This window comes from Mustela nigripes, chromosome 13 (assembly GCF_022355385.1).
Source record: "Mustela nigripes isolate SB6536 chromosome 13, MUSNIG.SB6536, whole genome shotgun sequence".
Lineage (NCBI taxonomy): Eukaryota > Metazoa > Chordata > Mammalia > Carnivora > Mustelidae > Mustela > Mustela nigripes.
The window spans coordinates 17,272,548-17,286,913 of record NC_081569.1 but is presented as its reverse complement, the minus strand read 5'-3'; the positions used below and the strand labels follow the sequence as shown (position 1 = coordinate 17,286,913).

General features: G+C 39.0%; 1 protein-coding gene across 3 annotated transcripts in view; it reads right to left on the bottom strand.

Moving 5' to 3' along the window:
• The window catches only part of LRRC28 (leucine rich repeat containing 28), a 158,595-nt gene that overhangs the window by 10,619 nt on the left and 133,610 nt on the right, over positions 1–14,366 (bottom strand). For all 3 annotated transcript variants that reach the window (XM_059371661.1, XM_059371660.1, XM_059371662.1), the window contains 2 exons: positions 13,631–13,806; positions 11,873–12,032 (listed from right to left, as the gene is read on the bottom strand). In XM_059371661.1, the coding sequence (XP_059227644.1) occupies positions 11,873–12,032; positions 13,631–13,806 (336 nt within the window). The remainder of the gene's footprint in view (positions 1–11,872; positions 12,033–13,630; positions 13,807–14,366) is intronic.

Here is a 14,366-nt window from a genome sequence, read left to right as displayed (position 1 = left end):
ATACAACATCCATTCATGATAAAAAGTCTCAGCAAACTAGGAACAGAGGGAACTCTTCCACAATTTGATAATTAGAATCTTAAAAAAAAAAAAAAAAAACCCAAAACCAAAAAAAAAAAAAAAAAAAACCCAAAACCAAAAAACCCTACTGCTAACATAACACTTTAAAGTAATATTTACTTTCACCACCATACGCAACAAAACCTGAAGTTTTAACCAGTGCACTAAGGCAAGAAAAAGAAATAAAAGGCATACAGCATGGAAGAGGGAGAAGTAAAACTATTTCTACTTTCTACTTTCTATGTCTACATAGAAAATACAAGGAACCCATAAAATATATTCCTAGACTCTTAAGTAAGTTCAGCAAGGTTGCAAGCACATTAGATCAAAACACAAAAATCAATCACATTTCCACACACTAATAATGAACACACGGAAATTGGAATTTAAAAATATAATAATATATAGTTACAAAGAAAGGGAAATATTCGGGTATAAATTAAACAAAATAAGGATCTGAATGCTGAAAATTATTAAATACTGACAGAAGAAATAAAAGAGCACCTAAATACATGGAGAATCACGGTATTCATACACTGGCAGAATCAACATAGCAAAGACGTTAATTCTCTCCAAGTTGATCTATAGATCAAATGCAGTTCTTTTCAAAGTCCACCACAAGGGTCTTTTATTCTGAGACAAAGATAAGCTTATTCTAAAATATATATGGAAATGCAGAGGACCGAGAATAGTTAATACAATCTGGAAAGAGTAGAATAAAGTAGAAATATCACTTTATCTGATATTAAGACTTAATATATAACAATAGAATCAACAGTTTGGTGCTGAGAGACAGACACAGATCAATGGAATGGAATGGGGAGCATCCGTATAACCTTGGGGTAAGTAAAGATTACTTAGGACATGAAAAGCACTAAATATAAAATTAAAGTGGAAAAATCTGACTCAACCAAAATTAAAACATTCTGCTTTGCAAATTACACTCCTTAGAAAATGAAGAGGAAAGCATCACTTTTGAGATTTTCTCAATTCAGGAAACTACATAAATGTTAAGTCACTGAATACTTTGTATTACCTTAATTAAAAAAAAATTAAAGTTGGTTAGAACCCTATTTCAGATAATTTGCTACACCAGAATGTACATATTTGTATACATCACAACTGAAATGAAACTCAGACATAAGATGATCTTAAATGCTAAGTGGATTTTTGAGGATCAGCTAATCAAACTTAACTCTCCTTGTTTTTTTTAAAAAAATCATTATGTTATGTGAAAATCATTCATAGAAGCAATACATTTCTGGGGCGCCTGGGTGTCTCAGTGGGTTAAGCCTCTGCCTTCGGCTCAGGTCATGATCTCAGGGTCCTGGGATCAAGTCCTGCATCAGGCTCTCTGCTCAGCAGGGAGCCTGCTTCCTCCTCTCTCTCTGCCTGCCTCTCTGCCTACTTGTGATCTGTCAAATAAATGAAATCTTTAAAAAAGAAGAAGAAGAAGAAGAAGAAGAAGAAGAAGAAGAAGAAGAAGAAGAAGAAGCAGTAACACATTTCATGCCACTGAGTTTTTAAAAATGAAGGTTTTAAGTAAAAGAATTCAACTCCATAAAGATTTTTTTTTTTAAACTTACTGAAACGTCATGCCCATTGGCATCATTAATGCCTTATGATGTATAAGGGAGTTGGGGTGGGTAAAGCAGAGGTGTCATATTTGTGCTACAAAAAAAATCCCAACTCTGTGTACTTACTTTTGGGAAGTGATCTAACAATACATTGTATCTGCTTGTTGCAGATCTAAGTTGTTATAAGTACACCAAGTCTACCTCCTAAAGAATGGAGTTGGGCTAGTTTGATCCTTTAAGATTCCAGAAATGTGGCTCCAGAGACAAGATAGTTTTAGGGAGAAATTCTGAGCTAAGCAATAAACTCTATAGTTAGGAGAAAGATACTAGTAAATCCTACAAAGAACATCAGACATGACATTTGTTGCTTTAGAATCTCTGAACTTATTTATAGGCGAGGCAGGAAAAAGCGCATTTCAGCTTAGTTTTAAAATACAGAAATACCACTATTCTTAAAAAAAAAATCACAATGTGGTTGGCACATACTGGAGCCCAAAATATCATAAGAAATATGGTATTTTCTTTGCAAACGTGCTTCCTGATTAGAAACAAAAAGCATAGCTTTGACTCATACAGCAATTCAAGCCAGAAGAAAAATAATATTTATTAGACAGAATTTATCAGATGACATCTCAAGCCTGTGCACATATTAACTTAAGGGAGAATCATCTCATGACATATTTACGTTTGTGACATTTATGTTAGCGGTGACTGTCTCTCATGGGAAGATTCTATGTGCTGTACACATTGGCTTCTGCACTTGATGGGTCCATGCCCTAGAACATTAGGGGTGATCTATGCATGGGGAAAGAAGTATCAGCTGGTTTGGTCACAGCTGAATCTCCCGTACCTAGTACCGAATTTGGCACATAACATATGATCAATACATAATTGTTGAGTGATACAAGGAGGAAAAAACAGTTAAGAACAATTCACTTCATTTGTTGAAGACTCTTTTGCCTGTGCAAAGTTTCATTAGTCACCTTAAAGGGGTGCCAGTGACAAACCAGGAGACTGTGGACTCTGAGAAACAAACTGAGGGTTTTGGAGGGGAGGGGGGTGGGGTTGGGTGAGCTTGGTGGTGGGTATTAAGGAGGGCACGTACTGCACAGAGCATGGGGTGTGGTGCATAAACAATGATATTGGAAGAGTCAAAAAAAATAAAATTAAATACAAATAAAAGAAAAAAAGTGGGTGCCAATTCTGCTGAAAGAAACACAAAAATTGCAAACACAAGTAAGCAAATAATGCCAGTATTAACTGATGTTAATTGTTTCACAGAAGAAAGTACTAGCCATAAAAAGCAAAGGTAAGGAAATGAGAAACATCTCCTACTAAGTGATCTGACCATATAAGAATCCGAAGAGATTATTTACAGATAAACTAGAGTACCTCGGAGAAGCGAGTGCTAAGTTGTTTCAAAAGACAGAGGGAAGCCATAAGACAAAGAGCTCTACGTGCCTCTCACAAACAGGTCTCTATCCCACGACAGTCACCGAGACAGCTGGCTCTTTTGTGTCATCACTCTGGCCTCAAGGACCAAGGAGAATTCCCGAAGAAAACCAAACTCTTAACTCTGAGCTTGAAAGCAGTGGACAGCAGCCGTTGGTGTGGTTACCTACCTACCTGCTTGCAGGCGAGGTCTGCTGCGGATCTGCTGACAGACTGGACAAGTTAGTAAACACGTGGGTGAGTTATTCTGAGCAATTTGGAAGTAACTCCAATGGCACTTTTAAAACAGGAATAGAAAAAACAAAATTCCAAAATTCATGTGGAACCAACAAAAAGAGCCAAAAACAATCTTGAGAAAGAACAAGACTGGAGGCATCTCACTTCCTGACTTCAAAATATTTTACAAAGCTTCAGTCATCAGAACAGTATGGTATTGGCATAAAGACAGATACACAGACAAATGGAAGAGGACAGAAAGCCTAGAAATAGACCCACACATATGCTGTCAACGGACCTTCCACAAGGAAGCCAAGAACACACAATGGGAAAAGGACAGTCTCTTCGACAAATGGCGCTGGGAAGCTGGACACCCACAGGCAAAAGAATGAAATTGGACCTTTGTCCTGCACTGTGCGTAAAAAGATCAACTCAAAATGGACCAAAGACACACGCAAGACCTGAAACTATAAAACTCCTAGAAGAAATGTGGTATAAATAAGGGGAAATCTTGACATTGGATTGGCAGTGATTTCTTGGATATGATACCAAAAGCACAATAACAAAAGTAAAAATAGGTGAGTAGGACTATATCCCTCTGAAAAGCTTCTGTACCCTAAAAAGCACACCTGGGTGGTTCAGTTGGTTAAGAGGCTGCCTTCAGCTCAGGTCATGATCCTGGGATTATGGGACTGAGCCCCACATCGGGCTCCTTGCTCACCGGGGAGCCTGCTTCTCCCTCTGCCTGCTGCTCCCCTGTTTGTGCTCACTCTCCCTCTCTCTCTCTCTGACAAATAAATAAATAAAATCTTAAAAAAATAAAATAGAAAAATAAAAAGATTCTGCACAGCAAAGGTCACAATCAACAAAAGGAAAAAGCAAATTACAAAATACAGAAAAATATTTGAGAACCCCATATTTGATAACAGGTTAATATCTAAAATATAAGGAACTTCTGTAACTCAGTAGCAAAAAACAAGTAATCTGATTTAATCCTGGGCAGAGGACTTACATGGACATTTCTCCAAAGGCAAATGGCCAAAAAGTGTATGAGAAGATGTTCAACATCATCACTAATCATCAGGGACATACAAATCCAAACCACAATGAGATCTCACCTCATACCTGTGAGGATGGCTATTATAAAAAACACTACCACCACCACCACCAACAACAACAAAAACAACCAAAACACCAAACAAACAAAAATAACAAGCGTTGGAAAAGATGTAGAGAAATTGGAATCACTGTATACTCTTGGTGGAAGTGTAATATGGTTCAGCTGCTATAGAAAATTGTACGGCAGTTCCTCAAAAAAATTAAAATAGAACTACCCTGTAAAATAGGATAGGCAATATGGTATAAATGTACAAAGGAATATTATTTAGATTTAAAAAAAGAAGAATGTCCTTCCATAGGCAACAATATGGACAGACCTGCAGGACGTTAAGCTAAGTGACATAAGCCAGCCACAAAAGGACAGGATTTCACTTATATGAGGTCTCTAAAAAAGTAAAACTCTTAGAAGCAGAGAATGGAATGGTGGTTGCCAAGGCCTGGGGGTCGGGTGGGGAGAGATGGGAGCTGTTCAGCTTCAGTTACGCAAACTGAACAAGTTCTAGAATCCCGATCGTTAAATAATACTGTACTGTGCACTTGAAAATTTGTTAGAAGGAATATCTCATGTTTAAATGTTCTTACCACAATTTAAAAAACACAAGGAAATAGAGTGTCAATGATCTGATTCAACGGATCCTTAGCTAAGAGGTCAACTTAGAGAGATTCTACTTTAGCCTAAAATATTACCAATGGTCTTTTCTAGTGGGAGTGCTTCCATTTGAAATAGGTTCCTTTTGCAGAATTGTATTTTCTATGACAATGTATGAATTAAATAGATACACTTTGTCTCCCTTCTCCCCCCCCAATAAAAATAAAAAAGAAACCATCGATCTTACTCATGTTTTAATAATTAAACATATTTTTAATTTCTAAAGCAATAATAGTTTGTTGTAAAAATGTGAATCTACTCAAATGAAACCACTGTTACGTTGAAAGCAGTTTTTACTATATATAGTGTATATTCATTCATACCCGTATTTGACAAACACTGGGTTACAGTATGCAACCTGTTTACAAACTTTTTTTTCCTGTTTTTTTTTTTTTGTTTGTTTTTTTTGTTTTTAAAGAGAGGGAGAGAGAGAATCTTAAGCATGCTCCATGCCCCATGGGAGACTGATGTGGGGCTTAATCATACAACCCTGAGATCATAACTTGAGCCAAAATCAAGAGTCAGACGCTTAACTGACTAAGCCACCCAGGCGCCCCTAAAAATATTTTTAACTAAACTGAAACATTTTTGCTAGAGAACCTTTTCTTTTTTAATCCGTATAAAGTTTTAAGCAAAGGATTAAGTAAAATTCCTCTCTCTCTATATATATTTCAAATCGTTGGTTTGGTGCATTTGTAAAATATTCTCTGGCAATATTCAAGTGACTCTATAGTATATGGAATTGAAAATTAAAGTCCCTCCCAACTACCCTATAACCTTCCCTCCCAGAACAACCAGAGTAAAGAGTTAGATACATATATTCTGCTGGACCTCTTAGTGCTCGCGCGCACGCGTGCACACACACACACACACACACACACACACACATTTCAAAATTATCTTGTTCAGATTACTAGAACGTATCTTCCTTTTGTATTTGAGTACTTCTTCAACATTTCTTCATGCTATATGGTGATTCTATTAGTAACTAACTGTAGCCTAGCGTCGGAAACACAGATAGGAAGCAAGACTGCTAGGGTTCAAATTCCAGCTCTGCTATGAAACCTTGGCCCAGGTTCTGATATTCCTGCACCTCAGTCTCACCTCTCCCCACCCGCTGTAAATGGAGAGGATGTTAGTTTGAACCACATGTAAGTGCCAAGGTACATGATTGCTATGATTTGATCTTGTTTTTAAATTTTTAAATTTTATTTTTATTTTTCCTGATTCCGTCTAATAACAGACCTATCCTCTAGAGAAGTAACTGAGCTCAGCTTCCAAGCTGGATTTCCTGACCCTAAGGCCAGGAAGTTCTTCCCACTCCAGCCTATGGCCTCACGGCACAAAAACAGATGTTACGGCACCAATACCTAAGTTCCACTTCAGTATCTGTTACAGCTAAACCTTCCCCCAATGATATGGGAAGAACCACTGGGATTCTGGGCCATTTGTAGCTCCTGTCCCAAAACATTCTGGTGATTTAAATGAAACCCTTGGAAGGTCTATGATGATTAATTTTAGTTGTCATCTTGACTGGGCCATGGTGCTCAGCTGTTTGGTCAAACACCAATCGAGATGCTGCTGTGCAAATACTTTTAAGATGTAATTAACATTTAAATCAGTAGACTTTGAATAAAGCAGATTCCACTCCATGATTTGGGTGGGCCTCGTCTAATCAGTTGATGACCTGAAGGACAAAGCAAAAAGGTAGAAAGACTTTTCTTTAAGACAGTGATTTGCTTGGGGCACCTGGGTGGCTCAGTGGGTTAAGCCTCTGCCTTCAGCTCAGGTCATGATCTCAGGGTCCTGGGATCGAGCCCCACATCAGGCTTTCTGCTCAGCAAGAAGCCTGCTCTCTCTCTCTCTGCCTACTTGTGATCTCTGTCTGTCAAATAAATAAAATCTTAAAAAAAAAAAAAAAAAGACAGTGACCTGCTTGAGTTTCAAGCCTATGCCCTGCAGAATTCAGACTCAAGACCACATCAACTGTTGAATTTCCAGCCTGTCAGTCTGTCTTACAGTTTTGGATTTGCCAGCCACCACCACTGTGTGAGTCAATTCCTTAACACCAATTAATCTCTATATATACATATACAGATAGAGACTCCATTTTTCTGGACAATCCTTAACTAATACAGATATAACTACTGGGAAGTGAGAAGCTGCTATAACAAATACTTAAAAATCTAGAAGTGGCTCTGAAATTGGGTGACGGGTAGAAGGTAAAAGAATTACGAGCTGCATGGTAGACAAAGCCACACTGCCTTGAAGAAACTGCTGGTAGAAATGCAGACATTAAAGAGGCTCACAAAGGACAGAGTGGGGCTATAGACAGAGCTTCTACCGTCTTGGAGAAGACATACATTGTCGTCACCAGAATGCTGAGTTGAAGGTACATTTGCTGAGGTCTTGGGAAAAAGGGGGGATGTGTTATTAGAAACTGGAAGAAAGGTGAGGGGATTATAAAGCACACAGGACTTGATGGAACTGTGTTCTGCTGGACGGAAAGCAGAACTTGTGAGCAACGATCCTGGATGTTCAGCTGAGATTTCTAAAGCAAAGGGTTGAAGGCATGGCCTGGTTTCTCCGTGCTGCTCACAGGAAAATGGTAGAGGAGGGAGCTAAGTCAAGGGAACTGTTAGGCAAAAAGGAACCAGAATTTGAAGATCTGGAACATTCTCAGGCTATCCATATTATAAATAATGAGAAAGCTTGCTCTGGAGAGAACACTAAGGGACAACTGTTCATACAGTCAACCATTTCAGCGAAAATGCTGACAGCCTGGACTGAAGGGAAGAGAGATGGCGACAGAATGAAAAAGGCTGTCAGGCTTCAGGCATTCTCCTAGCAGGAAAGGAGCAAGAGAGCTATCAGGGAAAGGGAAGAAGGACCCTGGGGATGGAGGCGACTTTCTTGGTTTTAGAAGACAGGCCCCTCCCACCCAAGACAAAGGGGGGTGCACCACTGTGGTGGGCCCAAAGGACAGAGCATTGAGGCAAAGAATGTTATTCTTTAGCATTAAAACCTACCAGAATTTGCCCTTCTAAGTTTTGGACTTGTTTGGGACTCATTACCTCTTTTTCCCTTCCGATGTTCTCCCTTTTGCAATGGGAATGTCTATCTTACGCTTGTCCAAACATTACATATTGGAGCAGATACCTTGGTTCATAACTGGAGGAGTCCTGCCTTGGGATGAATTATACCCAAGTTTTACCCATACCTGATTTAGATATTTAAGATGAGATTTTTGAACTTAAACGAGTTGATGTTGGAATGCATTAGGATTTGGGGGGGTGTTGGAATGGGATGAATTTATTTTGCATGCAAGAAGGACATGAACTTTCGGACCAGAATGTTACGGGTTGAACTGTATCCTCCCAAATTCGTATGTTAAAGCCCTAACCTCCAGTGCGATGATACGTATTTGGAGTACTGGACGGTATTTGGCTTTCTGAAGATAATTAGGTTTAGATGAGGTCATGAGGATAGGGCCCTCATAAAAGAGACACCAGAGAGCTTGTGCCCATGTGCTCCGCTCTGCCACACGAGGCAGCAAAAAAGCGCCATTTGCAAACCAAGAAGAAAGCTCTCTCCATGTGCATCCTGACTCTAGACTTCCAGCCTCAGAACTGCGAGGAATGAACTTCTGTTGGTTAAGCCACCGAGGTATGGTATTTTGTTATGGTAGCCTGAGCAGAGTAACACGGTGACAATTATCTGGGATCAGGATCATTGCAGGTGTAATTAGTTAAGTGAGGAGGAGTCAGTAAGGGCCCAGCCTACTGGTGTCCTCAGCAAGGAGAGAGGTGTAGACACAGAGACATACGCAGAGAGAGGATGATGTGAAGGCACAGGGAGAAGACAGCCATCTCCAAGCCAAGGAGAGAGGCCTGGAACAGACCCTTCCCTCAACAGCCCTCAGAAGGGACTGGCCCTGCCAACATGCTGATTTTAGACGTCTCGCCTCCACAACTGTGCGGCAATAGATAGCCTCTTATTTAAGTCACCCAGTTTTGTGGCATTTTGTTGCAGCACTCTTAGCCAATGAATACGCACCTCTGAAAAGCTTGACTAACCTGATTTCCTAATGGGAAATATAGAACTTGTGTAAATCATGATTGTGTGGGGGAAAGCCAGACATGTTGTTATAATAATAAATACCCCTCTATTTTGATGTTCTCCATTTTAATAAATGAACATAAGTTTGGGGAATGAACACTTGCTATGCTTATAAGGATTCAAAGTCACGAATATACTAGTCGTTCTTCTCTGCTATGGATATTTGAAGGTTTGGGTGTCCATTGTTTAGGCAAAATACTATAATTTCTTTTTACTGAATTCTGTATTAAATTTAGGTTGAAACTAACACTTGTGTGGGACTTGGTATTTTAGAAGAATATCCAATATGTTCTTTTAAAATAATGCCAAATGTCTACATTAATTTCGATATTGGCTGATACAATGCATTATTTTATGACAAGCAATGAGAACTAAACTGAATATATTATAAAACTTAAAAATATTATTATCAAGACCTTTTAGAGTTTATGATATCAAAAATATTGATTTTATTTTCAGCAGTAAGCTACTGAATTCAAGTATTTGGTTTTCAGTTACAAAAGAAAGTACTTTAAAGACTATGATAGAAACTGATGTCAATGCTTTTAATACAATCTCCATAGCAACATGGGAAGGAACAAAGTCTGGTGGACCAAATGAAAGCCACAGACTCTCAATTTCAACCCTAGCATTAACTCACCACAGAAAGCCATGTTTATATCTTGGCATTTCATCTTTGCTATAAACACAGGCACTGCTGGCTTTGCTCAACAAACGGGCATTGCCTAAGTCCTATGTACTGGATATATTCATTTTATTATGCTAAGACTATTATATTTACATTCTGAAACAATACAAGATTATTTGCACTGAATTTCTAGGTTGCAGCAGAGAAATAAGTAACAGTACATAAAATATTCAAATACTGAATACATTCCCCAAATCTTATATAAAGATAACACAAAAAAATGACTTCATTTGAAGGATCTACTTTATTTTCACAAATTAATTACCATGAAAAAAAAAGAGAGTTTATCTTTTTGAATAGGTATTCAGAATTTTAGCAGCTACTGACAGAGTATCCTGACCTTACGGAAGTGTCTTCATTTTCATATTTTCAGTAAAAAAATGTCTTCTATAGAGAATTATACAATAATGCCTAAGGGTTTTACTAAGTTTAATGAATTAGGTAAGATTATCTTATGATGGTATCTTACTGATATGAAGAGCATTTGCTAAAAACACATACACACAAGAGATTTTTTAAAAGTCTCTGAGCTAAAGAAGACTAGATTAAAGTAGTTAATGTTTACATAGTATTATTATATGCCTGGGCTCCTTCCAATGAGAATGATCTCATTTACCCTCACAGTGACCATAGATATTATTATAACGGTCACTTCATCAATGAGAGGCTGAAGCCCAGAGATGTTAAGTGCCTGGCCCAAGGGCTCCCAGCGGAGGAGGGCAAGTCAGGGCCTGTGCACCTGACTGCCAGGCACCGTGCCGATTTCGTCTATTTATTTTATCCACGGAGTAATACACTCAGACACTGACTCAGTGCTTTTAACTATTCTAAATGACATTTCACTACATTTGTTGATGTGATCACCTCGGACTGGAAGGAGCAAACTTAGAAAGGTTTGGAAGAAGGCTTCTTGTGGGCAGGCACAACGAAGCAGGAAACATTAAAAATACAAATAGGGGAGACAGGAACCGAAACGTCTAACAGAATGGGATTATTCAGGGTAGGAAGAAGAGAAATGCAGTTTTGCAAGGGAGTGGGGTAGACAGATAGTAGAGGGGAGCTACTGTTTGTTGAACACCCATTATATGTCCAGGTTTGACCTTCACCATCTGCTAATCCTCAGGGTGCCCCCCCAGCCGGCTGTCCTATCCCTGTTCTGAGGCTCGGAGAGGTTCAGCACCCCACCCAGGCTCCCTCCTCATTCTATAAAAATGCTTACAAAGGAAATGCTTCTTGGCACTCAATAGGGGTAACGAGTTATCTGAAAAAGTTACTAACCCAAAATACCATCTGAGAGATAAGTGAGATGTTACAGTGGTTTTTTTTTTAACTTTAAAAAAATGTAAACTTAGAAAATCCTAAATTTAGACTATCTATATGCTGAGGTTGCGCTAATGGGGGATTTTTCATTTGATGTCCTAATTTTAATTGTCTGGTTTTCTTTTTTTAAACTACCAGTACAGGGGTTTTTACTTGGTGAACATTCTTAGCAAATTCAAGGCACTGTGCCAAGAAACAGAGAGTGGCAAGAGAATGGTATTTGGAAGTGTTAGAAATTCAAAACAGAAACACACACACACACACACACACACACACACACACGCAGGCACGCTGTTCACCATGCACTTTCTGTTAGCCACACCAATTAAAGAGAAGGGCCGGGCTGGTCCCATTATACAACAAACATTTTGTTCTTACATTCCTTATTGCCCGAAGCCTATTGTGAACAAGGGAAAAGCAGGAAAGCACTCCTTACAAAGAATGAGCTATTCTAAATCATATATACAATAAAACTGTTCTGTATATGATCAAGAATGTAATAAAGGGAAGTCCAGTTTTCTCGTGATGCTGAACATGTGCTTTTGTGTCGTTCAGCTGTATCTCAGGAAGCACCATACGCACCTTGACAGCTGGTGACTTAACAATGCTTTCATGCACGGTCTCCACCCCTCGCCCAGGTGTAAGCCCTGGTGCCCACTTAGGCATGATTACCCCTGGTGCAGCCCTGCCATCGGCGTCTCTCTCAAGGGAAAGAGCTTGGGGTAGACAATCGTAAACATGGGCTCACTACACCGGTGACAGTGTCCCAGGGGGCAGTGCAGCAGCTCCAGGAGACTTCTGGGTAATGAGATTGGAGACAGAAAGTTCAAATCTGGAACACAAGAGAAAAGAAATCAGGCATGAATTAAAAAAAAAATCAGATTTCCTTAAACTAGGCTTAAAATATGTTTCTTTGTTGCTAAGTCAATTCAGTTAGTTAAAAAGTATTGCATGGTGAAAATACTGTTACGTGATAGGCACTGAATTACTTTTTTGATACTAAGAGAAAAACCCAAATCTACTCTTTTAAGAGCAAATAGAAGCTATCCTGAGGTAGAAGCAAGAAAAGAATAAGACCCAATATTCTTTAAGAAAAAAAATTTTAAAAAGGCATTAATTTACCCAGAGAAGGTTTGTACAACTTCCTATGGGAGACGGAGAATAAAAAAGGACTGCACCGAAGACTAACATTGACTTTCATTAAATTCTTCCTAAATCGATTGGGCATTGAGCATTACTCAAGCTAAGTTATATTTACTGAAAAGAATGAAAATGGGAAACAAAGAAATCAAAGTGAAAGAAAAATAAGGAAACCAAGCTTTTCCTTGTTTCACTCCCGTGAACTATCTAAATTGATAGAGAGGCTGTCTCCTTGTCCATCAGGCCTGAGCTGTATGAAAGAAACATTTAAAGCAAAACATCCCAGTGGCCCAGGCAATCTTGAGCACAAGTGTCCACGGGATTGCCACAGATGGTCAACATCCAGAAGACAGAGAGGAAAATGGTCACAATGAGCTGAAACCTAAAAATTACTGACTCATCTCTGGGAAGGAAATACAAATGATCTCATCATCCTTTACGTCTGGACTTTATCAATAACCATTTATAAAAATGGAATTTACCCAGAGATGAATAATTACAGTTTTCTTTTTAGTATTAAAAAATAACTTTGTGTTGGACATTTCTAGAAGGTTAATAGGAGATGTTTTTGAATGGATATTTATTTTTTTTTTAAAGCAAAGACTAAACATTTAGCAGTTTTTCAAACATTTGGAATGTATCTTATTAAAATTGCCTACTGCTCTCTTAAAGCATCTCGGAGATCCACAGCACAACACCCATGAAATCTACATACGGCCGAATCCTCTCCGAATCAAGAGTTACTACGCTGTGGAAATACTGCCTGAGACCCCTGGTATTTCCTCCCTCTAGGTATGTAATTTCTCAGATGTGAGGAGCCTGCATGGCGGAAACTTGTCCCAATTCTGCTTTAAGGATAAGACTTTGGCATTTTTTTTTTCCCTGCTCAAGAAAGTGCCTCTGCCAGCCTTCTCACTTCCACTAGATATGTGACCAAACACCAATTTCCTTCCCTAAACCACAAGGTTTAACTTTTAACCTCGGTCCTTTACGACTGGAGACCACACTGTGGTGAAAGCTCCTCTGTGTCCATAGGGGATGCCGAAGGGATCAGTGTTGATAAAATATTAAAACCATTTTTTTTAAATGGGAAAAAAACAAGTTCCACTGCATAACAATGTGAGTGTGCTTAATGTCACTGAACAGAGAATTTAAAACGGGTTAAAATGGTAAATTTTATGTTATGTGTATTTTAGCACAATAAAAAACATGGACACCCCAACAGGGAGCACGAAGCACAACCTCTAAGGTCACCCAGTAAGAGGCAGAAAGAGAGAAAGTCCCGTGTACCTTTAAGAAAACTGTGGTAGGTGTGATGGAGACTCCTCATGGCCAACTCTTGCAGAGGCAGGACGTGATCATTCTCTGTCCCTATGGCCTTCACCTCGGCAGGGAGGAACACAGTGAGCTGCCCCGATGAGAAAGAAAGCAGCTTCACCTCGGAAACTTGAATGGGAGCACCACAGCTGCAGACAGACACATTCGCAGTAGTATTAGCAAAAGAGGGAAAGAATATATGTGCCAATAAAAATGTGTTAATCAAAATATACATTTAAAATTTTAAGACACTGCTGAATTGCCAGAATTCTTTTCAGAGTGAACAGATGCTAGCCTGGGTTCCTTAATAAAGCCTGGCACAGAAATGTAAACTCATCAGTTGGAACTCAGCTATCACATTGCTGAGGGCCAGTTCCTTTCAGTAAGGACAAACTCTGAAGGAACTTTCCTTCATAAGATCTACACAGTTTGCTCTGGAAGCGCCCTTTATCCTCATTTTATTATCCTTTCCAAATTCATGCTTATTGAAATTTTCAAAATGAAAAGGAGAAAAGAGTACTCTGTTAAGTTACAGCACTTTGGTTTAACTGAATTTTTGTGGCAGAGGAAGAAACCCCATGAAGCACATTGATTTTTAATGGTATAAGATAACTTTATTGGGGGCGCCTGAGTGGCTCAGTGGGTTAAAGCCTCTGCCTTCAGCTCAGGTCACGATCCCAGGGTCCTGGAATCGAGCCCCACCCACGTC